The sequence below is a fragment of the Meles meles genome, chromosome 6, assembly GCF_922984935.1.
Source record: "Meles meles chromosome 6, mMelMel3.1 paternal haplotype, whole genome shotgun sequence".
Taxonomy (NCBI): Eukaryota; Metazoa; Chordata; class Mammalia; order Carnivora; family Mustelidae; genus Meles; species Meles meles.
Genome location: NC_060071.1, coordinates 63,958,097 through 63,983,488, shown reverse-complemented (window position 1 = coordinate 63,983,488; position 25,392 = coordinate 63,958,097). Strand labels below are relative to the sequence as shown.

General features: G+C 55.5%; 1 protein-coding gene across 2 annotated transcripts; it reads right to left on the bottom strand.

The window, feature by feature from the left end:
• Nucleotides 1-1,176: 1,176 nt before the first annotated feature.
• Nucleotides 1,177-24,767, bottom strand: PAK6 (p21 (RAC1) activated kinase 6). 2 transcript variants are annotated; one of them, XM_046009575.1, is made up of 10 exons: nt 24,636-24,767; nt 23,957-24,074; nt 13,439-13,647; nt 11,856-12,515; nt 5,721-6,227; nt 5,475-5,608; nt 4,998-5,124; nt 4,747-4,872; nt 4,169-4,303; nt 1,177-2,780 (listed from the first exon to the last, which is right to left on the bottom strand). In XM_046009575.1, exons 3-10 carry the CDS (start codon nt 13,640-13,642, stop codon nt 2,613-2,615), a joined length of 2,061 nt encoding a protein of 686 aa, XP_045865531.1. In that variant the 5' UTR covers nt 13,643-13,647; nt 23,957-24,074; nt 24,636-24,767; the 3' UTR covers nt 1,177-2,612. The 2 variants fall into 2 exon arrangements, with proteins under 2 accessions (XP_045865531.1, XP_045865533.1); XM_046009577.1 differs by lacking the exon at nt 24,636-24,767 and adding an exon at nt 24,326-24,344.
• Between the last annotated feature and the right edge of the window lie 625 nt (nt 24,768-25,392).

Here is a 25,392-nt window from a genome sequence, read left to right as displayed (position 1 = left end):
CAGAGCTTTGACGCTGGGGTCCTCTCGAGCTCACTCCACTTTAGAAGAGACTTTTCTAAACCGTTTTCTTTTCCCAACTCTTGTTGCTTTCATCATTGTGCAAAACTGCCCAGGCCACCGGATCTTGGTACCCTAACATCAAGCTCAGAACTAGTCTGTGTGGGAGGCTAAGTGACGTACACATACGCTTTTGGAATGGCACTGTGTGGTGGAAGGACTATTAAAACTCAGAAGAATAGTTAATAAATCCAGTATTATTCCGTTGCAAGAACTGGCCTCTCTTTGCCTTGCCAACAGCTCCTGATTGGGGGCTTCCTTTGGGGCAGCAGAAGGGTGTGCTTGCTTCCTGACAAGCTTCCATCTTCCATCAGCCTCCATTCCTGCCTGTCCCACTGGGCACTGTGGCTGCATCCTGGAGGCAGGACTGAGTTGGTGGGACTAGGACCCTCCGACCAGGGCAGCTGTCTGTGGAGAGCAGGAAAATGTTGGCATGACTCCTGGATGCTGGCTGAGAGGTTTCCCTGAACCCTGGGCTGCGATGGGAGGCGCGGAGCGGAGGGGGCTGGGGAACGCAGGATGAGCTCTCAGGAAGGCAGTGCTGGAACCAGAAGTTGAAAGAGAATTCCAGCCACCTCCCCTACCTGCAGGACTAGCACCAAGCTCTCTTGATTTTCAGCCACCGCACTGCTCTTTGATAACCCCTCAGTTTTGAGGACCTAAACAGAGACTGCTTTCTCTCTGGAAGCAGCTCCCAGGCACTTCCTAGGGACAACCTGGGGAGAGCAGCCTCTGACTAGCCTTAGAGTGAGAAGCAAAAGGGAGAAGGGAGGCACTGAGGCAGAAAGTGGTTATAGCCCTGGTGGCTGCCCCCCCAGAGCCCCTTTGGTACCAGCAAGCACAGCCCGTGGCCCTGGGCCTTCCTGGCTTGGTTCTGGTCCCTTGGGAAGGAGAGCTCTGTCTCTTTCTCAGCTCTTTCAGCCCCGAGGGCCTTTCGCTTCCTGTTTCCCTCCTTATCTGCCTTCAGGGGCCCACAGGCCACCAGGGAGTTGGGTTTTCTGTGGACTTAGAGTGGCTGCTGGGAAGCTTACATGGTGAGGAGGGGGGCAACCAGACCCCCACTGCAGATGTCCAGCTTGAAGACAGCCTGCCTCCATTCTCAGAGACAACAGTCCAGAGGTTTTTGAACACTCAGTTTAATTTAAAACAGGCACAAGTGCAAACAATTCACAAAAGTTTCTAGGGAAGATGCTTTTGTTTTGAAAACTCTGACCTTTGAAAAAGTCCTTGCAATTTTTTTTTCCGGCCCCAAAGCAGGCCACTGGGGAGCAGAGGAATCTAAAAATATTATCTAGATAGGGTCCTGACACCTGGAGTTCTTCCCTGGATTCCCTGACTCACAATATCCCTGAAGGTGGGGCGGGAAGAGGGAGAAGGGAAGGAGCAAGGGCATATGGTTTGCACAAAGGGGGTGTCCATTTTCTAGACAGGATGGGGCCCCAGGTGGTTCACCTCCCCCCAGACCAAGATTTTGAAAAAAACGGGTCCTTGATGACCTGGTTATTGAGAGGAAGCTCACAGCCGAAACAAAGTGTGTTCCCTCACCATTCCTGTCTCAGCCCTCAGACTCCAGTGTAGAGGAGAAACTTGGAAATCTGCCAAGCCCCTAGGATGTATTAGACTCAATGCAGACCTCTCTGCTGGTCAGGTAGAAGCAAGGAACTTGGGAGGTGGGAAGCCAGGCCAGAAAAGCAGGTCCCTTTAGAGTAGAACTTAGTGGCAAAAAGGTTGGAAAAACTTTATGGAAGCTGGCTGTGGGTGACCTGAAGGGAGCCAGGCTGTTAGAGTGACCATCCGTCACTTACACACACACACACACACACACACACACACACACACACACGTACGTGATGTTCTCTCCATCCTGTAACGTGAGACCACGTTTACCACCAACTCCATTCTTTCTCTTTCACCCAGAGCAACATTCCACCTCCTTCCCTGGCCTGTGAGCAGGCTGGTCACACTTTGGGGCAGGCTGTGCAGGGAGAGTGGATGTCAGTGCAGGTGAGTTGGGAAGCAGGTGCAGGTTGGACTGTACCTTCAGGAAGTCAGACACGAGGGAGGAAGACAGCTTCAGGCAGTAGAAACCTTCCCTGTGACCCTCTCAAGACCCCAGGGTTTAGAGTTGGAGCGGAGAACAGCAGCTATCCTGGGGAAGACCAGCAGTCTGCCCTCTTGGGTAGCCCGGGATGCTTGTGTACAACTATCTTTAAAAAACTGCAGCAGCCTTTTCGGCTGGGTTGGCCATAGTGGCCAGGAGTGCTGGTCTCCATGTTTCTTAGAAATATCCCTGTGCAAATGACAAAGGGTCATCTTGTAGAAGGGGTCTCCGTCATCCCAAAGGCAACTGGGGACTCTCTTGGGAGAGAGAGAGACCGAGGGGCAGGTCCGGCCTGGCCCAGTGGGCAGAAGGGCAGGAGGGTGTGGGTGGGGTTTCACATTCAATCTTTGGAGAGAATACTGAGAGAATGAGGCAGACGGTCCCTGCCGGTGGGCTGGCAGCCCAGTGTCCCCTGCCTGGGGGTATTGGTGGCAGGTGTGCTCTGCAGGTGGGCTCAGCAGGTGGAGGTCTGCTTGCGGTAGAGCTGAATCAGGGGGACCAGGCACTCAGGCAGCCCCGTCTGCAGCAGGAAAGGGTGGTCCAGAAGCTCCTGAGCCGTGGCTCTCTCTTGGGGGTCCCGTACCAGCATCCGTTCCAGGAAGTCTCGAAGCACTGGGGAGACCTGTGGAGACAGGGCAGCACTGAGAGCAAGCTGCCTCATGCAGTCACTTTGGGGTGACTCGTCTGCCCATCCCCACCATCACTGGAAGGTCTTAAATTCTCTTGTTTCTTACTTCCTGGCAGCTCCCAGGCTCAGGAGTTTTCATATTATCAGGTAGGTAAAGAAACTTGGCCTCAGTCTAGGAAAATTGTTAGTTCACCTCTAGGGGGTGCTGCTGAGCAGTGGAAGGAAAATACCCAGCTCCTGGGGAGCCTGGCTGCAAATATACAGCCCATTCCCCACCCTGCTGCTGGAGGCTCTCAACCTTGAGGCTCCGTGGCTCTGTGGAAGGGGCATAGCATTGGTATTAGTGATCCAGTCCTGGGTCTATCCCTGATCTTCGACAAGTTGTGATTTTCTCTAGACGTCAGTTCTCTTATCTGTCCAATGGGGTAATGTTAAAATGTGCTTGCCCTGTCTTTAGTGAAGATCAAAAAAGAGGCTAGGGATGAAGTGTCTTGAAAAATAGAAAAGAGCAAAGTGAGACCTGACAAGGAAGATTTCTTTAATGCTCTAAGCCTCGGAGTCTAAGTCAAGGGCTTATCTTGGTTCATTTTGAGCCAGTATCTCGGGATGAGGCTAAGTCTTGGGCTGTTGCAGAAAGCCACGTCCTCTGGGGAATTAGCCAACTGGAAATCTCCCATATGTGTTGGTCCTGGGGCTGGCAGTGCAGGCTCCAAGGACCAGTGGTCTTGGGAAGGTGTTTCCTGACTGTCCTCCCGTCTAGCTGTGCAGGGGCCACAGCAGTATTTTATCATTTAGGGACTGGGTTTCAACCCTCTGCGACATTTCTCACTCTGGCCACCAGATGGCAGTGCCACTTTGCCGCCCTGTGCTGACCTGACCACCAGCAGGGGGTGTCCACAGGTAAGGCCTGTGGGGTTTGGGTGGATTTGGCAGAAAAGGGTTAAAGGCATGTGCACTCGCACATGTTCACCGGTTTTAAGGGAAAACCTGTGGCTCAGATGTGGTCAGGATGTGCACTGGTGGAGAACAAACTGATCTACTGAACGAGACTGGGAACACCGTGCCATGGGATGGCTCCCCTGACAGAGGGAGTGGAAGGGCTCCTGCTCAGTTAGCTTCTCTAGAATGCCTCCCCAGGATATCAGGGATTCCTGGCAGCCTTGCTTTCCCTTCTCTCAGGCTCCTGTCAATTGCCTGCAGGTGGAAACTTGTCCGAGGGGCCACAGGAGTTTGCCACAGGCTTTGTGTGGAGAAGGCCGAGTCTTTTCTGGGAGCCTCTGGCTTCCGTGGAAGGGAGAGGGTGGGCCTAGGAACCCAGGCTCTGGTCCCCTCAGCCTCAGGAAGAATGGGGTCAGTAGGGTCCACCCTGAGCACTGACTGACCTTGTGAGAGTTTTTCAGCCTGGGTGGGGGGCTGTCCCGGAGCCTCTTCATGGCCTGCACTGGGGAGTCACTGAAGTACGGTGGCTCACCGTCCACCATCTCGATCACCATGATGCCCAGAGACCAGATGTCCACCTGTAGGAAGAGAATGTCCCGGATGGTGCCGGCCAGAGTAGGGCCCCTGGGTAGCAGTGTGTAGCACAGGGATGGGAGCAGCTGGCCTCCTTCCTGGCCACCTGCCCTGTGACCAGTTACTTCCTGCATGAGTGCCCACTGACTGGAGGGACAGAGCTGTCAGCCATTCTCGGAGACTGGCCATCAGACGTGAGGAAGCCTGGTCATAACCCACCTTGCCCACGAGCTGCAGGAGGGAACAGTTTGTGGCAGCAAAGTCACAAGCAAGGGCAGACCCATCCACGAGCTGGTAGGGGGCACTGGGAAGTGGGGTAGGGTATGGACTAAGTGGGAATCCGAAAACCAGGGCTATTTGGGGGAGGGATGTCTCTGCAGGGGCCACAGGAGCTGTTTGTTCCCAACTGGAACTTCTGGGAGGACGGGGGCATGGAGGGACTGCTTACCTCAGTCGCATACAGAGACCTGGAGATCACCTCAGGAGCCATCCAGTAGGGGGTTCCTACCAGGGACTTCCTCTTGGGCACATCTTTGCTGATCTGAGCACAGAAGCCGAAGTCTGAGAGTTTCACCTGTATTTGAGATGGGGCGGGGCGCGGAGGACAGGGAGTGGTGAACTAGGAGCAGGAGCTGAGTGAACTTCAAGCACAGACACAGGGGGCAGGGCACAGACATGCCAGGTTGGGGAGGGCCCTACCCTGCCATCGAGGGTCAGAAGGATGGAGTCACTTTTGATGTCCCGGTGGATGACGCCCTGGGCATGCAGGTAAGCCAGAGCCTGCAGCACGGCCTCACACACAGTGGCGATCTGCTCCTCGTTCAGCCTGGACAGGGAAGGCCAGGCCACAGACAGAAGAAGACATGAGCTTTGGCAGAGCTGCAGGGCTGGGCAGATCGGGTGCCCCTGGGCCCAGGCCCCATAGCTCCCGGGCAATACATGCAGGGGTCCAGTCAGGCCAGAGCCTTGGTGGAAATGGGCCTGGACTGAGGCTGGAGACACCCCCCCCCACTCCCCTGAACCCTCCTGGGTCTGTTAACCTGAACGGACAAGGGGTGCTCACAGTGATGTGACAGGCACCCCCAGTTTTCCTGGCCTGAGGCTGCCCAATCCCCCTGCTGGGACAATGATGGGGGCAGCCAGTGCTCAGAGCCCAGCCCCGTGCCAGCTGCTCACCTGACTTGGGAGACGATGTCCGTGAGCGCCCCGCCCTGCAGGAACTCCATAAGCACCCACAGTTCCTCACCCACCAGGTAGCTCTTGTACATCTCCACCACGTTGAGGTGCTGGTAGTCTCGCATGATCACCACCTGGGGAGCAGAATGGGGAGGGAGGGTGCCTGAGCAGTGGGCCCGGGCCCCACGGCCCCGCTCCCGGACAGTCATCCTCGGTGCCGGACCCTGTCCCGCCATCTCCTCCCACCTCATTAAAGAGCAGCTCCCTGCGCTGCTGCTTCCTGAGGTCCATCATCTTGACGGCCACCTGGCGGCCCGAGTGCTTCTCCCGGGCCAGGCAGACAATGCCCGTAGAGCCCTCGCCGATCTTCACGTAGCTGTCCAGCAGCATCCGGGGGTCACCCTGGTCCACCACCATCCTGAGCGCAGCCTTGAACTGCTCGTGTGTCACAACGCCTGTGTCCTCACCAGCCAGGGCGCCCTTGGCCACTGCAGGGTCCTGGGGCAGGTACAGGTTGCTGGTGCTGATCTGGGCTTGCCTGGTGCGTGGGGAGCCCGCGGGGGAAGACCGGCCTGGCGTGGGGCCGGCGGCGGGGGCTGTGCGGAGGGACTTCTGGGGGCTGCTGGTGTCCGAGGTGGTCAGAGGGCTGAAGGTCCCCATGGGCGGGTCCGAGGGCAAGGACTGGGCCTTGGCCACCAGGCTCAGTGGGGGGTCTTTCTGCAGTGGTGGTGGTGGTCGGAAGGAGGAGTTAGGCTGCAGGGAAGGAAAAAGGAACAGAGAAGGGTTTGGCTGTGGGAGCATTTGGAGTGACCTTCCCAGAAGCAGGGGGTGACCTCTGGACGGGGTGTGTCTGGCAGGGCACTGGACGAAATAAGGGAGGTGCTACGGGCAAGGATTTTCAAAGGGAGCCGAAGCCGAAGTTCCTGCTCAGGAGCCCAGCCCCTAGCATTCCCAGGTGAGCAGGCCAAACACCGGCTCTTTATATCTGCTCTGCATCGCCTGGGAAGCCAAAGAAAGCAGAGTCTCTGGGGTGTCCTCTGCTGGGTTTTTCTTCCTGGGTAATTGACAGCCAGACCCCAGGGAGGCCACCAAGAGGCCGTCTTCCCTCTGTACTGCTGGGCTGTGAGGGGAATCTGGGTCAGAAGCATTCTGCATTCCTGGGGCGCTCCCACCCAAGGGCCCATGTGGGCGGAAGAGGCCCTGGGCAGTGGCGGGGTGGGGGGGTTGGTGGGCAGCGCGGCAGCTGGGACGGCTCCCCAGCCCAGCGCAGGGAAGCCACAGCAAGGGGTCTGCTAGCCCCACTCGTGCCTGACAGCAGGAGCCTGCGTGTCTGTCCTGAGAGTATGTCCCCAACAGAGGACCACAGAGCTGTGTTACCCTCTGGGGGTTTCATAGGTATGTCTCCCGAGCTTGGGAATTGGTGCCAGAGAGATCTGAAATTAGGAGGCCAGGGGTAGGGAGGTTTCCTAGAGGCTCCCCAGAGCAGCCTCTGTCCTGAACATGACTCCTGGCTGGTGACTGCCCCTCCCTCAAGGAAGGGAAGGGGGCATGCCCCCCCCCCCCAATCCTTATGGCCTCTGGCAGGGAGGGAGGGAAGGTGGAACTGAGTGGCAGACTGGGCCTCAGTGAGCCCAAGGCCCAGCCCTGAAGCCTCTGAGGCTCCTCACATTTCAGGGCCCAAGCCCTCCAGCCAGCCTGGCAGGAGTGTTCCCTCCTTGGGTTCTCTCCAATGAGCTGGCGAGGTACAGCGTGATTCTTCCCAGGGATTATATGATTTTAAAAGGGGCACCTGGAAAGGGCCCTAAGTAACCTAACAAGGGACACTTGAGGGGCTGCAGAGAACTTTCCAGAACATCTCAGAACCCATCATATGGCAGTTGTCTAGTTGTCCACTGGGTCCTAGTCCAGATCCCCAGAACTGCAGCAACCTCCAAGAAATCTCCCCAAGCGCTCAGCTTGGGCCGAGAGACCCCACCAGGCTCAGCAGAGCCTTGTCAACCTCTTCTGCACCTTCTCCCCGGGCTTCAGGGTGCCCCCCCTTATCCAGTGCCTGATCTTGCCTAGAGGGGAGCATGTACACAAATGCCCTTGCCAGCAGCGAGCCGAGCTGTGGCAGTCTGCCACCCCCGCCCCACCTGCACACCCCAAAATGTGCACCAGCCTCTGGCAGGCTATGCCTGGCTCGAGCTCAGCCTTCACAGCCAAGGAGCCAGGAGAGCTCCCCAGCACTGCTGCACGACTCCATCCTGCCCGGTGAGCGCCTCTGGGGGGTAAAGAGACCCTCCCATGTCTTTGCCAGCACCCGACCCTCACCCACGTTTCCGTACTCTGTGTAGTGGAGAAGTGGGACCTCTGGACTTGGGGTCATGACCTAGACTCCAGTACGGCTCCTGCACTGACCAGCCATGACTCTCAGACAACTCACCCTCTCTGAGCCCACCTCGTCTGTCAGGGCACGGTGATCTAGGGAGCTGGAGGGAATGCAGAATCCTGCTCCAGTAAGTCCTTAGAGCAGTGACTCTGCACTTTAACGAGGTCCCTGGGCTCTAATGCCAGAGGACTGTGGACCACCATGGGAGCAGCTTTGGACAAATGGGCTCTGTGATTCCTCGGCCTCACGGAGGCTGTGGGGGGGCTGGGACTGGGGGTGTGGGGAGCATGGTCATGCCTGAGGCTGGGAGGCCATGTCCTGGGAGCAGAGGTTTCACAGGACAGCACCCTACACAGCTCACTTGGTCACACAGTCACCGAGGCAGCCCCCAAGGCCCAGTAAAAAGGTTGCCTGTTGGCCTGCAAGGCGCGGCTCACAGAAAACATGCTCTCTGAGCATCTGGGTCGGGCTGGATAGAATGTGGGGGCCCAGAAGCATCTAGAGCTGCTCTTGAGGTTGCTCTCATCCCCCTTGATCTGTCTCCACCTGGATGTCGAAGGCAGGCTGTAAAAGAATTCCCTTCACCTGCTGACCTCTTGGCCCTCTACACAAGCCAGCTCTGTTCTCTGGTTGAGTTGGCTTGGGTGGCAGGGTGGGGGAGGTGAAGACAGGCCCTGAGATGGGCCAAGGAGGGGATTTGCTCCCCCTCCGCTGTCAAGGCCCCTATGGAGACACTGTTGCAGGCACCTGCTGAACTCAGGGGCCCAGGGTGCAGCGGGTGGGTGGGTGGCTGGAAGCGGCAAAGAGCAGGGATCCAGCCCAGGGCCCAGTCCCAATGTGGCCTGGGACATGGGATACGGGGTAGTCAGGCTGGGCTCCGATCTTCCCTTCCCTAAGCTCTGGACCCGAGCATCCCTTTGTTAGCCTCGCTGCCTATCTCTACAAGAAGGGAGCTTTAACTTAACGTCACCACAAGAAAAGGCCAGAGGAAACCTCTTAAGCTATACCAAGAAAGGGAAAGGGGGACAAAAGATGGAGTTAGTTGTTACGGGCTCTGGAGTTCGTTTTGTGACTGAGACATCTTCTTGGGTGGGAAGCCACCAGAAGGGGCGTGCATGCGGTTACAATGACGCCATCTTTCCTGCCTGGGCCATGGCAACAGGGCCAGGCTCTCCAGCCATGGGCTTGGGGGGCTATAATCTAAGTGCCTTGGAGGCAAAGGCCATGTCCTTAATATTTTAAAAATAATAAAGCCATTTATTGAGGGTGTCCCACTTCGACAGGGCCCTTAAATGCCTTATCTCATTTAATTCTCATAGCCTCTGGGTTGTTTTACCTTTGCTAGAGTGCTGTTATTACCTGTATCTGTCGATAAGGAAATGGGCTCAGAGAGGTTAAGTAACTTGCCCAGAGGCACTAAATGGTAAGAGCAAGGCTGACTTCAGTCCTGGTCAGCCTGACCCTTCATCCCTCAGCTGTGGTCCTAATGGATGTCCTTGACATATAACAGAGTACAGGGTACATAGCAGGTGTTTAACCAAGATGCGCTGATTTTGTTGGGGTCTTTTGACTTAGCCTCTCTGCCTAAGAGGAACCACTTCTAAATCCCCCCAGTTCCTGTCTTAACACTTTGGCCTCCCTGCCCCCCGTCAGGCCTCGAGCTCTTTTGCTTTTAGTCAAAGTGAGTAACTGCAGGCCACGCTTCCTGGGGCTGAGTACGAAAGCCCTAAAGCCACACACCCTTCTGTAGCCTCTCCTGGCCCGAGGTGGCAATTGGTGTCTTGACCTCCCAGGGCACCAGTGTCCAACCAGGTGCTGAGGGTCCTGAAGCAAGCGCTGGGGTGTATGGAGGGGCAGAAGGCTGACTGCTGGTTTGGTCTGGTGGTTCCTGGGGCTGTGGAGGTAGGGTAGGAAGCTGGACGCAGTGGTTCTCAACTGTGGCTGATTTTATTCCCCGCCAAGGGATATCTGGCAATGTCTGGGGGGTTTCCGGTTGTCCCAGCTGAGAAGTGCTATCTGCAATTAGTGGGTAGAAGCCAGAGATGCTATTATATATCCCACAATGCACAGGACAGCCCCTAGGACAAAGGATTATTTGACCCAAATGTCACTGGGGAAGGGGGTGAGAAGCGCTGGCCCAGATCAGCGGAGAAGTCTCTCTCCTGGCTCTTAGAGGCCTGGCTCGAAAGTATTTCTCTTGAAATGTGTGCCCCAGGTGCTAGGAAGGAAACCATTGCCCTGGGTTGGGAATGGTGGTGTCTCCAAGCCCTAGACGGCGACTCCCTGTTTCCACTGCACACCCTGCTGCAGTGGCCTAAGGTAGATCCTTGGTAAAATGCAGGATGGACAGGCCGACTGAGGCTGGCTGGACAGCCTGTTCCCTGCTGTGGGGTACTGGCAGGAGCTCAGAAACATGCAGGTCATGCCCAGCCCAGTGTTGATACCCCCTTTTCCCAAATCCCCGAAGCCCCGCCACAGGATTCCCAAGAGGCCAGCGAGCGATCAAGTTCCAGTTCTCACCTCCTGGGCACTTGTTCGGCCCCCCCACCCCCCACTCCACGGGGAAGCCCAGCCCACGTCCTTCCTCCCAGTGACGGCACAAAGCCCAGAATCTTCCCTTGGGCTGGCAGTGACTTAGAAAGGTTGAGGGTCCAGGCCACTCCCCAAACTCTCCACCCAAGTCCTGGCTGGAGCACACTCAGATATCACCACCGCTGGGGAGGCGCCAGGCTTGCTCTGAAAGCCCTCGGGGGACAGGAGCTCTGTCACTCGTGTCACTGTCACCCATTGTTTCTTAGGTCTGACTTCCCAACCTCGTGCTGCAGCATAAGGTCATTTCTGCCTGCCCCTCATGAAGGAGGTGCAGGTGCCATGATCAGAAAGCCTTGGGGAGCAAGAGCCTGGAGGGCCCTCTCACTGCTGCCTTCCCTGACTCTTTCTCCACCCCTGGGGCTTCCCCAACCCTCTCTGAGCCCACCTTCTCATCAGCCAAATGGGAAAGGATGGTGCTGTCACCACAGACAGGACATCACAGGGCATGGAAGAAACAAGTGCAGTCTCCTCTGCCTGCCAAGAAATGTCCCTTCACTGTTTCCTATTTCACAAGAAAAATCTGTGCATTCCAGGCTGCGGCGCATGCCAAAAGCTGGCTTTCCTGCTGCTCCCGGGCCTAGGCAAACTCAACCCTCCAGCTTTTCACCTAGCACACGAACCCCAGAACAAATCATTACAGAAACAGTAAATGAAACAACCTCTCCAGAAAAGGGGAGGGGGATGCCTGGGTGGTTCAGCCGGTTAAGCGTCGGACTCTTAGTTTTCCATTCAGGTCATCATCTCAGTGTTGTGGGAATAAGCCCCGCATCAGGCTCTGAGGTCAGCAAGGAGTCTGCTCAAATTTCTCTCTCCCTCCAGCCCTCCCTGCCCTTGTACTCTCTCAAATAAATAAATAAATAAATCTTAAAAAAAAAAAAAAAGGTGGGGGCAGGGGAGGAAGGGAAGAATCCTCCTCACCAGAGAAGGGGTTCACGTGAACATCTGTGACTCCTGAGGGAGAAGCAGTTCAGGGAACCTCTGGTCGCCCTCGGGAGGGCACTGGGCCAAGCGAGGGGTGGAGGCGGAAAGAAGCTCTGAGGAGAGGGAGGCCGAGACCCTGCCCCCAACCAGTGTTGGAGCACCCATCTCTACCACAGCCCAGCTGGGGGTGCCCGGGCTTATCGTTAAAGGTGATTGCCTCCCACTGCGATCCACCCAGACACACGGTAGGGGGCAGGAATGTAAATTGGGGTGTACTGAAAGTCCCTTGGGGGTCCCCCCTGAAAATGAGCAGGCCTGCAACCTCTTGACTCACCAGGGCTAAGCATCTGGAAGACCAGAGCTCAGCTGGTTCAGGGTAGACTCCTCAGCTGCGGCTCTTGATCATTCTGTTCCCTTCCGCTCTCCCTAGCCTGACCCTGTAAATGGGGAAGGCCGGGCTCCCGGGCCCGGCTGAGGGCGGCCCCAGCCCCACCTACCTTGCTCTGGGAGGGAGGGCCCGGCTTGCTGCTGCTCGCGGTAGCCATGGCCGAGGCAGGAGTAGACAGGAACATGCTTCTGAACAGCCTGCGCTTCAGGCTGCTCTCCTGGGTCTTGGGGCTGGGGCTGCCCTCCCCGCCTGGCCTGCCTGTGGCTGAGCCCACCAGGCAGGATTGTGGCCGGACCTCCTCGGAACCATGCCTGGCAGCCTTGGTCCTGCGCCTGCTGGTGGCTGCGGGGGGCGAGGTGCCAGGTGGGGAGCTCTGTAGGCAGGCCCCCAGCTGTAGACAGCGCTGCGTGGCGCCCTGGAACTCTGCAGGGCCTAACGACTGGGCCTTGGTGGCCAGCCCATTGGGGAGGACCCTCGGACTCTGTGGCTCTGGCCATGGCATTGGCCTGCGGCCTGCTGGTGTGTCCCCGTTGCAGCTGAGGTAGAGGCCATGGGGGTCAGTGCGCTCAGACTGGGGGCTCTGCAGATACATGTCTGGGTCCGTGGCCCAGTGCTCATCCCCCAGCAGCCCCAGGGACTGTGCCCGCCGCCGGCTGGTGGGGCTGCGGCCACGCAGGGTGTTGGAGCTGATGACCGACAGCTTCTGGATGTCGTTGAGCAGCCCTGAGATGTAGCCGTCCGTGGGCACCGAGCTGCCCCGCACCACAGTCTGTGGGGGGGAGGGAGAAGAGCATGAGCCAGAGGCCTGTTCACAGTAGGAAGCCTCCATGGGGTGGGGTGGGGGGCTTCTTGGGGAAGGACCCCTAAGGACCTCCCTACCTGTGTCATCCATCTGTTCCTTAACTTTTCAGCCACTCATCAGGACCATGGCAGGTCAGGCCCTTGTGGGGCGACGGGGCGGGGGGGGGCAGGAGAGGGGACAGACCCTTGTGGGGCAGTGGGGTGGGGGGGGCGGGGAGGGAGGCAGAGATCCAAGGAGAAAGCCTATTGTCATGGGGCTCGCAGTCCAACAGCATAGACAGGGAGTAAACCCCTGAAATGGAGTGGGCAGCTGAGCTTGGGGAGCTGAGGGGGTGGGGTGGGGGAGTCCAGTCCTCCCACCCCCCAACTGCTGTCATTCTCTAGCTCTATCTGCGGCTTTATGGGAGATGTACGGAGCTCCCAGAGGAGGCAGCAACCAGGGCAGGGCTCTCCTCCACGTACACTACCAGGTCCCTGACTCCAACTCCTCTTGCCCTTCTTAACCCACACGCCAAAATCCCCCTGGTCTGGGAGCCCCAGCCCCCGCTGCGGGTCCAGATATTGCACAGGACACACTTAATGCCAGAAGATTATGTGTTGTTACCTGAAATTCAAATTTTGCTGGGCATCCTGTAATTTGATTTGCTAAATCTGGCAAGACTCTGGGCCTACAGAGAGGGGCGCCCCAGGCTCCTTCTCCCTGGAAATGGAGTTCTCGCCCCAGGCGAGGCTCATGGCAGGGTGGGGATATGAAAACAGTCCACTGATTGATCACCACTGGTGATGCGGTGGTTCCAACAGTGCCTCTGTGGTCTGGCCAGGCATGGGCTTCTGCGGAGTGGGAGAGGCTAACCTCAGCACCCCCTGACCTCCCGCCCCTGCCCACCTTACCTTCATGGGCTGAAGCTGCACCCGCGTAATGCGAGAAGGGTCCACCACAGGCTTGGGCCGTCGCAGGGTGTCCAGGATGTTCTGCCATTGTGGCGGGAGGCCCACAAACTTGCCTTCTTTGGGGTCGAAGGAGGTGTGGACGCGGTGCTGGAAGTTCTGTGGGGCTGAGATCTCAGGGCGTTTCTTCTTTTTCTTCCGGAACATGGTGCCTGCGTGGTGAGGGTTGGGCTGAGCTCCAGGGAGGGGCTTCTTGGCTGCCTGGCCCCGGGAAGCATAGGTGGCTGCAGTGGGTGCTGGGGTCCCCCTACCCCCATCCTTCTCAGGGCTCCCTCCCGCCAGCCCACGGCTTCCCCTCACCTCTCGTCCCTACTGCTTCAGGGATATGGCTAGCTCCCAGCGAAGCAGTCCCAGAAACAACAAAAGTGCCAGAAATAAGCCAACACAGACTATAAACAAGGAAAAGAGGTGTCTGTCTTCTCGTCTGTGCCAAGTCTCCTGCCGAGCAGGCAGACTCTGGGGGTGTGTTTTTATAAGCTCCAAAGCCCATTACAAATATCATTCCACTGTCGAATAATTTTAAAAGGGGAAAGAGGGAAGCAAGCAGGCAAATTCCTTTTATGAAGCAAGTACAACTTTGACTCTTAAACCAGGTAAGAATAGGGCAAGAAAAAGAAAATTTGAACCAATCCCACATATGAACAAAAGTGAAGGTCCGAAACAAAATGAAAAAACTGAATCCAACAGCATGTTACAGTTTTGTTTGTTTGTTTGTTTGTTTTTGTTTAACTGAGATTAGCCCTGTGTGGTTCATTGACAGAAAACCTATTTATGTGATAAACAACATTCATAAACAGCCAACATGTTATCCGGCCTGGGACCATGTAACATAGGACCAGGGTTCCCCAAAAGGGCCCTCTTGGTCACCAAGTGCTTGGCCCTAATTCCAGCAGGGTCCTGAGTCAAGGGCACACCTGGTGTGGGTGAGGACAGCTGTCTAGGGGTAAGTCTTCCCAGGGAAGAAAGCGTCTCTCCACTTTGGGCCCTTTTCCCTCGTCTCAGAACTCGGCAAAATATCACTTGCGGCCAAACCTCTGTCCCTTGCTGATCTGGGCTTTGCCTAAGGCCCTCTGAGCAATGTCGACAGGGACATGGGCATGCAGATGTGAGATGGGGAGACTGCAAACCCAGGGTGAAGTGAGGACTCCGGCTTACCTTCCGGGAGTCCCGGGCCAAGACCACATGTGGACGGAAGACTCACTTCAATGCTTGTCTCCGAAGGAGCTCAAAGCAGCTCAATGGGTTTTTTGTTTTGTTTTTTTTCCTTATCGTGGAAAATACACTCAGTAGGCTCTACTGTCTCTTGGAAAGGTCACTTCTAGGTTTTAAGAAGCAGACATGTTTGTTTCTTGAATTGCATGCTTGCCTCATTCATCTGTCCCACAGCTTTGCCACAAGGAATTCAGCACCTGTGAGTCAATGTGAATCCACATCCCGCGTCTTGGAGTGTCAGCCGCCTTGGTGGCCTTGACACTGGGCATCTACCAAATGCTCCCTGTAGGCACACCCATGTGTGCAGGAGCCCCACGGAGGGAGCCCTTAGGAATGAAATACACCTGCTGAGCTGCAGGCGATTGAGGGGAGTCTTCCACTAATTTGGGGAGGCTCTGAGCAAGCTCCTTAAACAATTTGTGCCTCAGGGCTCTTCACTTATAAAACAGGGTTAGTAAAGGCTGCCTCACAAGGCTTCAGGAGGCTTCAGTGGGCAGACCCCCAGTGAACAGGGGCTGATTCACTTTTCGTTGCCTCTCTGTGCACCTCAGGGCCCTGCGGCCATCGGGACGGGAGCAGATCCAAATCCAAGAGAGATGCCCAATGCCTTTCCTCGTAGATTCGCTGGTCAAGGGACCATGCCTCATTTGGGGGACTCGGGAGCCTCACTGCCTCTCCATTGTGTAGACACTTTGTGGTTTGGTAAAATACCCTCCTCCCTCTCAGCCTTTGGCTCCCAGAGTCCTCATTCTGCAGTCCTGTGCCCACAGATAGATCCTCCGTCCCTAAATTAGCTTCACCGATGGCTTCACCGCTGCTGCTCCACCCCCCCCCCAACACCTCTCTGTGAACTTGAACTCTTTTGCAGGTGTGGGGACATACCCGAAAGCTAAAGAAGAGTGGGCTAATACTTTTAGCCCCAAACATCCTTCTTCCCAACTCCCCCAGCCCCACGTGAGTGCCCAGCTTTTTCTGCAGGAATGCATGGAGATAGCATCATTAGCAAATGGTAAATGGCTCTGGGATCCCCCTCCTGAGAACAAGTTTTTCCCAGAGGCAGTAGGAGAAGTCTGAGGAAAAAGGACACTGCAGAGCCACAGGACCCAAGGTTGTGGTAGTGATGGCCGGGAGCTGCTGGAAGCAATGACCTGAGCTCAGGTTTTAGAGGAGGGGGGAGTAGAGCCAGAAATCAGGGCCAGTTACTTGGCTAACGGAAATCCCCACCTCAAGAGAGGCTGCTAAGACTCATCCAGAATGTGGTGAGGCTAATACTGCCTGGGACAACCCGATTGTGTACATAGAAAATCGACAAAGATCTACATACAAATTGCTGGAATTAAATAAGTGAATTTAGATGGTCCCTGATTCAAGGTCAGTATAAAGAAAAAAATCAGTTTTCTTCATACCAACAGCAAACAAATAGAATATATATATATACATATACATATATATATATATATATATATATATATATATCTTTTATAATGAGTGAGTTCCGTGAGCCATTCTAGCAAATTATAGAACTTGAGGAGGGGCTCATGGGAACCCTCAACTCCTACCCAGTTGGTCAGAAGTACGGGTGTCCTGAGACTCACAACTGGCATCTGAGGCGGAGGGTGGCTTGTGGGACTGAGCCCTTGGGCTCTGTGCTGACTCCAAGTACTGCCAGAATTGAATGGAATTGTTGAATAGCCAGTTGGTGTCCGAGAGTCGAAGAAATGGCCACAGGAGGAAAAAAACCCTTCTCATTTGCTGTCAAAAGTGTTGCTAGGGAGACAACCCCTCAGACCATTTACCATTTTACATGAAAAATGTCAAATACCTAGGAATACCTAGGAATAAACCTAATCCAAGATGTGCCAGGTCCCTACATTGAGAAGCAGAAAACATTATTAAGGAAATTAAAGAACGTTCATAGATTGGAAGACTCAATGATATAAAGATATCCATTATTTCCAAATTAACCTACAGATTTGTTTCAATCTCAATCAAAATCCCAGCGTAGTTCTTTTGGTAGAAATTGACAAACAGGGAGTCTGGGTGGCTCAGTCAGCTAAGCATCTGCCTTTGGCTCAGGTCATGATCCCAGGGTTCTGGGACCGAGCCCCGCATTGGGCTGCCTGCTTAGTGTCCCTGCTTCTCCCTCTCCCTCTGCCTCTCTCCTTGCTCGTGTTTTCTCTCTTTCTCACTCGCTCTCTCTCATATAAAAAAAATCTTAAAAAAAAAATCTTAAAAAAAAAAAAAAAGAAATTGACAAACTGACTCCACTCCAAAATGTACAGAGAAACATAAAGAATCAGGAATAGCAGACACCATCTTAAAGAACCAGGTTGAAGGATTACACTACTAAATACCAAGATTTATGGTAACAGTACAATAATTGATACAGTGTGGAACCGGCACAAAGACTGACAAATCGCCCAATGGTAGAGAAGAGAGAATCTAGAAATAGATCCAGCCATAGAAGGTCACTTGATTTATGACAAAGGTGACATTGCAGTATGGTAGGGAACAGATGATCTTTTCAAAAAAAATGTAGCAGAAACAATTAGATATCCATATGGAAAAAAAAAGAATCCTGAAAAATGAATTCATGTCATACCCCCAAATTAATCAGATCTAAATGTGAAAGATAAAATAATAAGCTGGAGGCAGTGATGGAGGGATGGGAGAGAAGGAAATCCACAGTCTGGCCATTGCCTGCCCCAGGTCCAGTGTGGATGACTACGTGGGGGCCTAAGTTTGGTGGGCTCTCCTGGACCCCCTCATGTGCTAGGGCCAAAACCTCCACACCCACGGGTCCCAGGGATAAATTAAACTACCAAGGTTTTCTTTGTCCAAAATAGAATTCTTGATGGCAAATGTTAGGAGGAGGGGACTCTTCCTAGGATCTTTCTTCCTTCCATTCTTCCTTTCTCCCTCACTCGCTCCTTCCCTCCCTCCCTTCCTTCCAGATCTTATTTTTTTGTTTGGGGGGGGCAAAGGGTGGGGGAGGAGCAGAGGGAGAGGGACAAGCAGACTCTTTGCTAAGCGCTGAGCCCAATATGGGGCTCCATCTCAGGACCCTGAGATCACGACCTGAGCTGAAAGAGTTGGACGCTTAACCTTGACTGAGATACCACGGCGCTCCTCTAGAATTTCTTTCTAAAGAAAACAGAACATTTTAGAATAAAGAGTGATCATGAGGTCTGAGTTTCTAAGAGACACACTCACCCACTCAGGGGTCCAATGCTGCCAAGTCATTGAGTGTGAAACCCCTGAGACGCAGACATCCTACATCTCACCACCCACAGGCTCTGTGTCCTTGGAGCACACCACCCCCCAAGACAGAGGCATTGATTTTCTATTTCCTGGGCTCCATTTTCCAGCCCAGTTTCCTACCTACTGACCCAAGGCCAAGGGCCCAGGGGCCGAGGGAGGGTGGTTGCTACTTCCGCCATGGGGGCCGTAGTAGTAAACCAGCCCGTGCCAGCCCTTAAAGTTGCAATCCCAGTATCCACCTCCTTGTATGCACACTCAATTCACCTAGTAGAGGAGCTTTCCTCAAAGAAGACACCCGGAAGAGGGAGGAGGAGGGAGGAAGGGAGGAAGGAAGATGATCTTCCCCCTGAGAGCGAGTCCCTGCCTTTTCTTCTGCCTAGCCTGAGAGAAATCACCTGGACCCGACACTCTGCAGTAGAAACAGCCAGAAGCAGGGCACCAGCTCAGGCTCAGGGTGCCCTCTGCTGCCCCAGACCCTCCTGCTGGATTCCTCATCCCAACAAAGGGGAGAGAGGTGCCCATGCTGGGATCCATCCTTGTGACTGGGGAATGCTTTGAACTTCCCTCTTCTGAATGGCTACAGACGTCACCTGCTGGCTGGCCGGTTGGCCAGCTGGCCCCAAACTGGACCCGAGCGGGGATGCCCAGCCCAGGAGGGGAGGAGCCCTGCCCAAACCAGTTTGGGAAGGAATCTCCCCAGGCACAGTTTCTACTGAGGCTGCTTCCTCCAGCCAGAGCCTGGCAGATGGGAGGCCTGGCAGTTTCTGGCAGATGCTTTCTGGAGGAAATCCTGCCACACCCAGCTCCCGAGGGTGGAACTGGGGAGAGAGTTCGGGGAACCGGAAGCTGGGCGTCCCTGAGGGGCACGGCTGTCACGTCAGAGAAGCAGGAGCCACAGAGGGAATGTGCTCGGCTCTTTCCAAGGATAAATTCATTTCATTTTCCCACCAACCTTGGAGGGTAGGAATTGCTATTATTACCCACGATTCTAGATGAGGCTCAGAGAGCCTAAATAACTTGCCCAAGGGGACAGAGTCTGGAAGGGACTGAGTTGGGGATCTGAACTTACATTTGGTTCCAAAGCCCCTGCTCTGTCCACCATGCTCGTTCTGAGGGAGTTGGGCTCTTGTTCCTCTCTTTCCTGGGGGTGTCCATGAACACCCGTGGGGCTGAGCTGCCTGCATAGAGTCATGGGAGTGTGGAGAAGGAGGGGGCAGCAGGGCGAGCTCCTTCAATCAAGATTGCTAGGCCTTTTCCGTGGGTTCCTCTGTGACTCAGAGGCCAGAGGAGATTGGGGCTGTCCTGACTTGTTGGCTGACCCTTACTTTGTTTGGCATCAGGTTTTGGTTTTACCCTGCAAGAGGTGGGTAGAATGTTCCAGAGAGCTCACGTGGATGGCTGTGACATGAGGGCCTGGCATATATGAGAAAAGCTGTAGAAGCAGGAGGGGCGTATTCTCTCCAGCATGGATCCACGGCCCCTCGGGGTGGGGGGGCGGTCCTCAGCTGAAAGCCAGGCAACCTGCAGGCTTGACTCAAGGGGTGGGGGGCAGGCTTTGTGGTTGATGCCACTGTTCCATGACTCCAAGGGGTCTGGGTGCTGTGGCGAGGCTGGTCTAGAGACCACAATGGGAATAAGCAAAAGAGCTTACTGTGGGTGGGTCACCCTCTCAAACTGCTCCTGTGGGGGAGGAGACAGCCACTTGCCCAGGTCTGGCGTGCCAAAGCCACCAAGCTGTTTCCCCAGCAGTGCTGGTGCCCACTGAGTCACCTACCTTACCTTCCATGCCCAGCTTGGAGTGGGGTTTGGCTATTGTCCCATATCAAATCCCTTTCAAAGGAAGACTTGTAGCCCACTGAAGGGATCCACAAGAAGGGGCTGCAGGCTGGGGAATGGCTTCCAGAATGTGAGTCTAGAGGAGTTTGCAGTTAATCTGGGGGCGGGGGGAGGGGCAGGATTTAGTTGGTTGTGTCAGTCCTGAGATCTTGGTAAATTCTGAGGAATGAGGTCGGTGGGATTCCCCTCCACACTGGGTGACTGGGAAGGAGGCATCACAGGCTCCATTCCAAGTGCTATGAAGCCAAAGTGGAAGGACACATGGGCTGCCTCTGAAGGAGGCTTGGTGGCTGCTTGTCACTACTGAATGCTGGCTTGGGGTGGCCGCAGAGTATGGGGTTCCTGAGTTCCTGCTTGTAACCTCGGCTTCCTCTCTTCCTTTCTAGGCTGTAGCATTTCCAGTGGTGGCTAGGCAATGGACCATTCCCCTCTGCCAGCTTCTCCAAGTACATGAGGAGAGAAACAGATCCTGTTCTAGCTAAAGGGGCAATTTGAGGTATTTGTAGTAAATACCCACTCAGTCAGTCATCACTCAGGGAGTGCTTGGTGTAGCACCAGGTTCTGGGCTGATCATTCACAAAAGGCTCTGCTCCCCACCAGCCTATAAGGCAGGGCTGTTATTGTGCCCATTATGCAGACGAGGAAACCCATGTTCACAGAGATCAAGGCATTGCCCAAGTAAAGCAGCAAAGAAGGGGAAGACCTGTGTCTATCTGGCCTGATGTGAACGCTGCTGCAGGCGGCTGCCACCCTCCATCACCAGCCCCTGTCTCGTTCTCAGACCCATTCATGATGCCTTGGGAAGGCACTATTCTAGAAGCAAGATGCTGAGATAGAGGCCAGCCCCCTGCTTCCCTCCTTTCCATCCATCCATCTTCCCTCCTTCCTTCCTTCCTTCCTTCCTTCCTTCTTTTTAAAAAAAGTAGGCTCTATGGCGGCATGGAGCTTGATGCGGGCTTGAACTTACAACCCTGAGATCAAGACCTGAGCTGGTGTCTACAGCTGGTGAGCTGTAGTCAGACACCTAACTGACTGAGCCACCCAGGCAGGTGCCCCACCCCCACCCCCAAGCCCAAGTTCTAGAGCACTTAGGAAGGTACCTCCACTACTGCCACCATCCAGGCACAGAGTAGCCTAAAAAGGACCATGGCACCTCCACAGCTGGGCCCTTCCTCTCAGAGATTTGTAGCTGGGTTGCCCGACCTCTTTGTGACCCACGTGGGAACTGTCATCCCACACCCACTTCTGTGAAGAATGATGGGCCTCACTGGACCCTGGCCAAGAATACCAGCCTTTCACTGAGGTGTTCTTATTGGCCGGGAATATTTTTCTCAAATGTTACTTTCTGGAGTTTGTTTAAATGTAAAAGTATGTTATTCATTCATTAATTCAATAAATTCATTTATTGTACATCAACTCTGCTCCAGGTCCTAGGGACTGTGGTGGACACAACAAAATCCTGGGGCTCGTGCAGTTTGGCTTGTTTTTCCAAATAGACGTTGCTAGACCCTACCACCTGCCAGAAGAGTGCACGTGCTTGGGGACTTGCTCATGGGGTCTAGCCTCTCCTCTGTCCCTGGTCAACTTTCAGTCACTCAGTGGCATTCCTGACAGGGATGTGCCTGTGGCCTGCTCCTGTGTCCTGCTAGAATGCGTTCAGTGATGGGGAGTTCACCCCTGCTCCCCAAGGCCGCTGATCTCTGTCCCTCTGTCCCTCTGTCCCCTTGCTGCTCATCCTTTATATGGAGCTGATCTCTGTCCTCCCTCAGCCTCTATCAGGGGTCTAGGCCTGCCATCTACTCCTCTTTACATGACATGAGTCCGGAGACTCCTTTCCTGGCTACCAAAGTCTCACCAGGGGGAAGGGCCTGAAGAGAATTTCATGTGCTTTTCTGCTCAATGGTCACCTGCAGGGTGGCTGGGTCCTAGACCCAGGTTGTGCCCCTCACTGCCATGGCTTGTGGGCCTCATAAGATCTGCCCAGGGCCTCCGTGCTGAAGTATGCGGGGTCCCCAGTATGCTCAGCAGGACCTTGAGGTTTCTTTGTCACCCTGGACAGGCCCAGAGAGAAGCTGAGTGTGCAGGGCAGAGGACCTTATGCTCATAAGCCAAAATGCCTCAGTTCCCTGCCCTTGTCACCATTCCCACACTACAGGTCTCAGCAAATCCCCAGGGGAGAGATAATGGGGCTGTTGTTGAAAAGAATATGATAATAAAGCTCATTCAATCTCTTGTGTCAACACTCCAGCTGAATGAGAGGCCAAAGAGCAGGCTGGCCAGCCAGGAAGGTCAATATTGACTCAGGCCTGCCTCGGGCCGCTCCAGCCTACCAATGCTGTGCTGTGGTCCAGCAGTGGCCCGAGCCAGAGCAGCCCCTCTGACCCCTGTTCACTGTACTTAGAACCCACAGCAGTGGGCTCTCCCTCCAGCACGAGGTTATCTCCAAGGCAAGAGTAAAGAATGGCCTTCCCGGGAGGGTTGTAGGCCAAGCACCTCTTCCCTTTCCCCAATTTTTAGCAGCAAATGAAATTATATTTCACAGCTCTTATTTTCGATATCTCCATTTTGTTCCCCTCTTTCTGCTCACACTACTGTGAGACGGGTCAAACCTGCTTTACTGGGAGCATCGTAAAAATGACAGGTGTCCGGGGAGAGGACAGAGGAGACCGGAAAGGGAATATACACACACATACGGGTGTAAAGTGTGTGGATATGTCAGATGCTGCGCTAAGGGCTTCTTAGAGCGCATGTAAGGGCCACAACCCTACAAGCTCGATATTATGAGCTCTGCTTTACAGGTGAATAAATGAGGCTCGGAGAGAAAGGCTGTCTGAGATGGTAAGCGTGGAGCTGGTATTCAAACCCAGTGTCTCTAAGCTTCTCTAACATGCTCCGCGCCCAGAGAAGTCAAACGACCTGCCCCAGGTCACACAGCCGCTGCGGGCATGGCTAGGACTAGAAGTCTCAAGCCAGAGGCTCCCTGTGCCCAAGGCAGCCCTGTGGCAGTGGTGTGTCTGGGCCTCCCATGGACATGTGAGCACAGCTGACACGTGCTGTCTCAGCCTCCACAGCTGGATCCTCTTCCAGAAATGGCCCATTCTCCAGGCCACCTCACTACCCGCCCTCCATGGACCCCCTGGCTTTACTTTATTCCCATGGCTTTGCTCTAACACCCCAGAGTCTCCTGCCACAGAGCCAGGCCATTCTCCGAGTTCTCCAGAATTCAGGGCTTGGGTAGTTCAACTTTCCTAAGTAATAATTAGAGGCTGGAAAGGGGGCTCACAGCCAGGGCTGTCCAACATTTATTATTTAATCACCGGGACGTCTCGTAACTATCCTCTGAGGCAGGTTTGATGGCTGTGTTTTATAGGTGAGGACATTCAAGTTTAAGAGACGTAAAACAACTTGCTTGAGGAATAGAAGACAGAGTCAGAATTTGAACCCAGCTCTTTCCAATTCCAAATGCATTCTCAGCTACCGTCCTACATATTACGGTATATGCTGCAACCGTTCCAAAAGAGCCCAGCACAGACATAGACTTGACCCCCCCCCTTTTCCCCTGCCTAGAAAAAGAGACCAGGGGAGCCTAAAACACACCAGAAAAGGACATGACACAAAAAACACAGCCCACACCCCAAGAGCTCTTTAGGTCTTAGCCCTTGGTGTTCCTAGCAGCATCTATATCCCAGATGGGGCCAGCTGCTCATCATTTGCAGATGTGGGAAAAGCTGGATCCCTTTAGCAGGCTGGAGATGTGGGGAATGAGCTAGGAGGCAGGATGTGCTGCCTCCTGGCGGGCTCAGCACAGACACTGGGTAGGCTACTGCCCTTCCTGTTTGGGAGCGTCTTTCCCAAGCAAGAATTCAGGGCGTCTGGCTTGGTGACACCGTCTTGCCCCAGACAGGCATCACACCTGAGGCCAGCAGAGGCTGGGCCAGGGGCAGGCAGGGCATCTGCTGTGGGCTGGGCTGGTAGAAGTTACAATGCCCATCCACCAAGGATGGAGAAAAGGTACCTGGAAGGGACCACTGCCCCTGCCTTAGGGCACCAGGAGGGCCACCTGCCTGCCCACTGCCCCTTCCAGCCCTGTCCCTCAAGGAGGTCTGAGAAGGCTCCTGGACACCTTACCAGGGCTGAAGGCTCCTCACTCACCTCCTGACCGCCTTCCTCGCCTCCTCTTCCTCCCGACTCCTCACCCTTCCGTTGGCAGAGCTCTCAGGCACCGAGGGGAGGGAAGACTGAGGACCTTCCCTGGCCAGTCCTCTGAGGCCTGGGTGGAAACAGATGAGAAACGCATTGTGACAAATGTAGTAGGTGTCTCCCTGGATTTTGCGACTGGCCGGAATCCAGAGCATTCGGAACCGCCCCAGGCCTGCCTCCCGACAGAGCCACCATCTCAGGTACGAGGGGAGGTGGCGGGCTCCCCGCGCTGCGCACGGGGAGGAGGGGCCGTGGGCGCAGCAGGGCTTTGGGTCCCCTATCCCCACCGCGCTCGGATTTAGCGCGGCCACCGGCCCCCACCTCGCAGGCCCCAGTGGGGCGCCCTCTGGGAAGCGAATCCCCCAGCCCAGCGCCCCGGCAGCCCCGGCAGCCGGGCCGGAAGCGCCCGCGCACACGCAAAGGTCGGTCCGGGTCCTGGCGCTCAGGGCCCCTCCGCCCCGCGCCCTCCCCACGGCCGCTCCTGGGTGCACGGAGCGCCGGTCAGCCCTGAACTTTGGGGAATGAAAACCCATGGAAAGGGGCCCGCGCGGGCGGGAGAGCTGTCCCCGCGTCCCGGGCCCCGCCCGGGGGGAGGGGGTCGCCGGTCTCCCGGGGTGGCGGGAGCACCCACCTGCCCAGCGGGAAGTCCCTGGAGAGCTCGGGAAGGCAGCGGGAGCCGGGCCCGCCCTCCGCGGGAGGGACCTCGGCGCCGGGAACGGCGAAGAGAGGCCGCGCTGACTTGTTTGTGCAGCGCAGGCTTCACCTGGCCGCGAGTTTGATTTCAGGGTGTGGCCTCAGGTAGGACAGGGCGCACACAAAGCCCGGGAAAAGTCGCCGAGGGGTGCAGGGGCCGCGGCCAGGAACCTCCTCGCCGGAGGGGCACCCCCCACCCCCACTCCCTTGCTCGACCCTTTTCCTCTAATCCCTCGGCTCCAGCTCTGACCGGCCCTTTGCCTTGGGACCCTGATCCAGGTCGGCCCGCTGTGACCTGCTGGTGGCCCCGTGGCCCTTGAATGGCCGCTCAGGGGCCTGACCTGGATTATCCGCTGAGCGCCTCCCGTTGTAATTAACTCATTAATTTGCATTGCAGATGCACATCTGGAGGCCCCGGCCCCGACTGGATTCCAGAGGTGCAGCGGGGCGAGGGCACCCACCTACATATGCTGGGGAGTCTCAGCCCGAGGCCTTAAACCTGACGTCTTGGTCTGTCTGTCCCATCTGGACCTGGCCCTGAGACGGTTTTGAGGAGTTCCCATGCGCAGGCAGGAAAGCCAGGATTTACAGGGGTTCCGATTGCCTTGTCAGACCTGGCTGTGGCGATCTGCTAGCCTCTGCCCCAGAATTCCCACCCTCCCACCTCCCCCCCGAAGGGGACCTCTGGGAAAAAG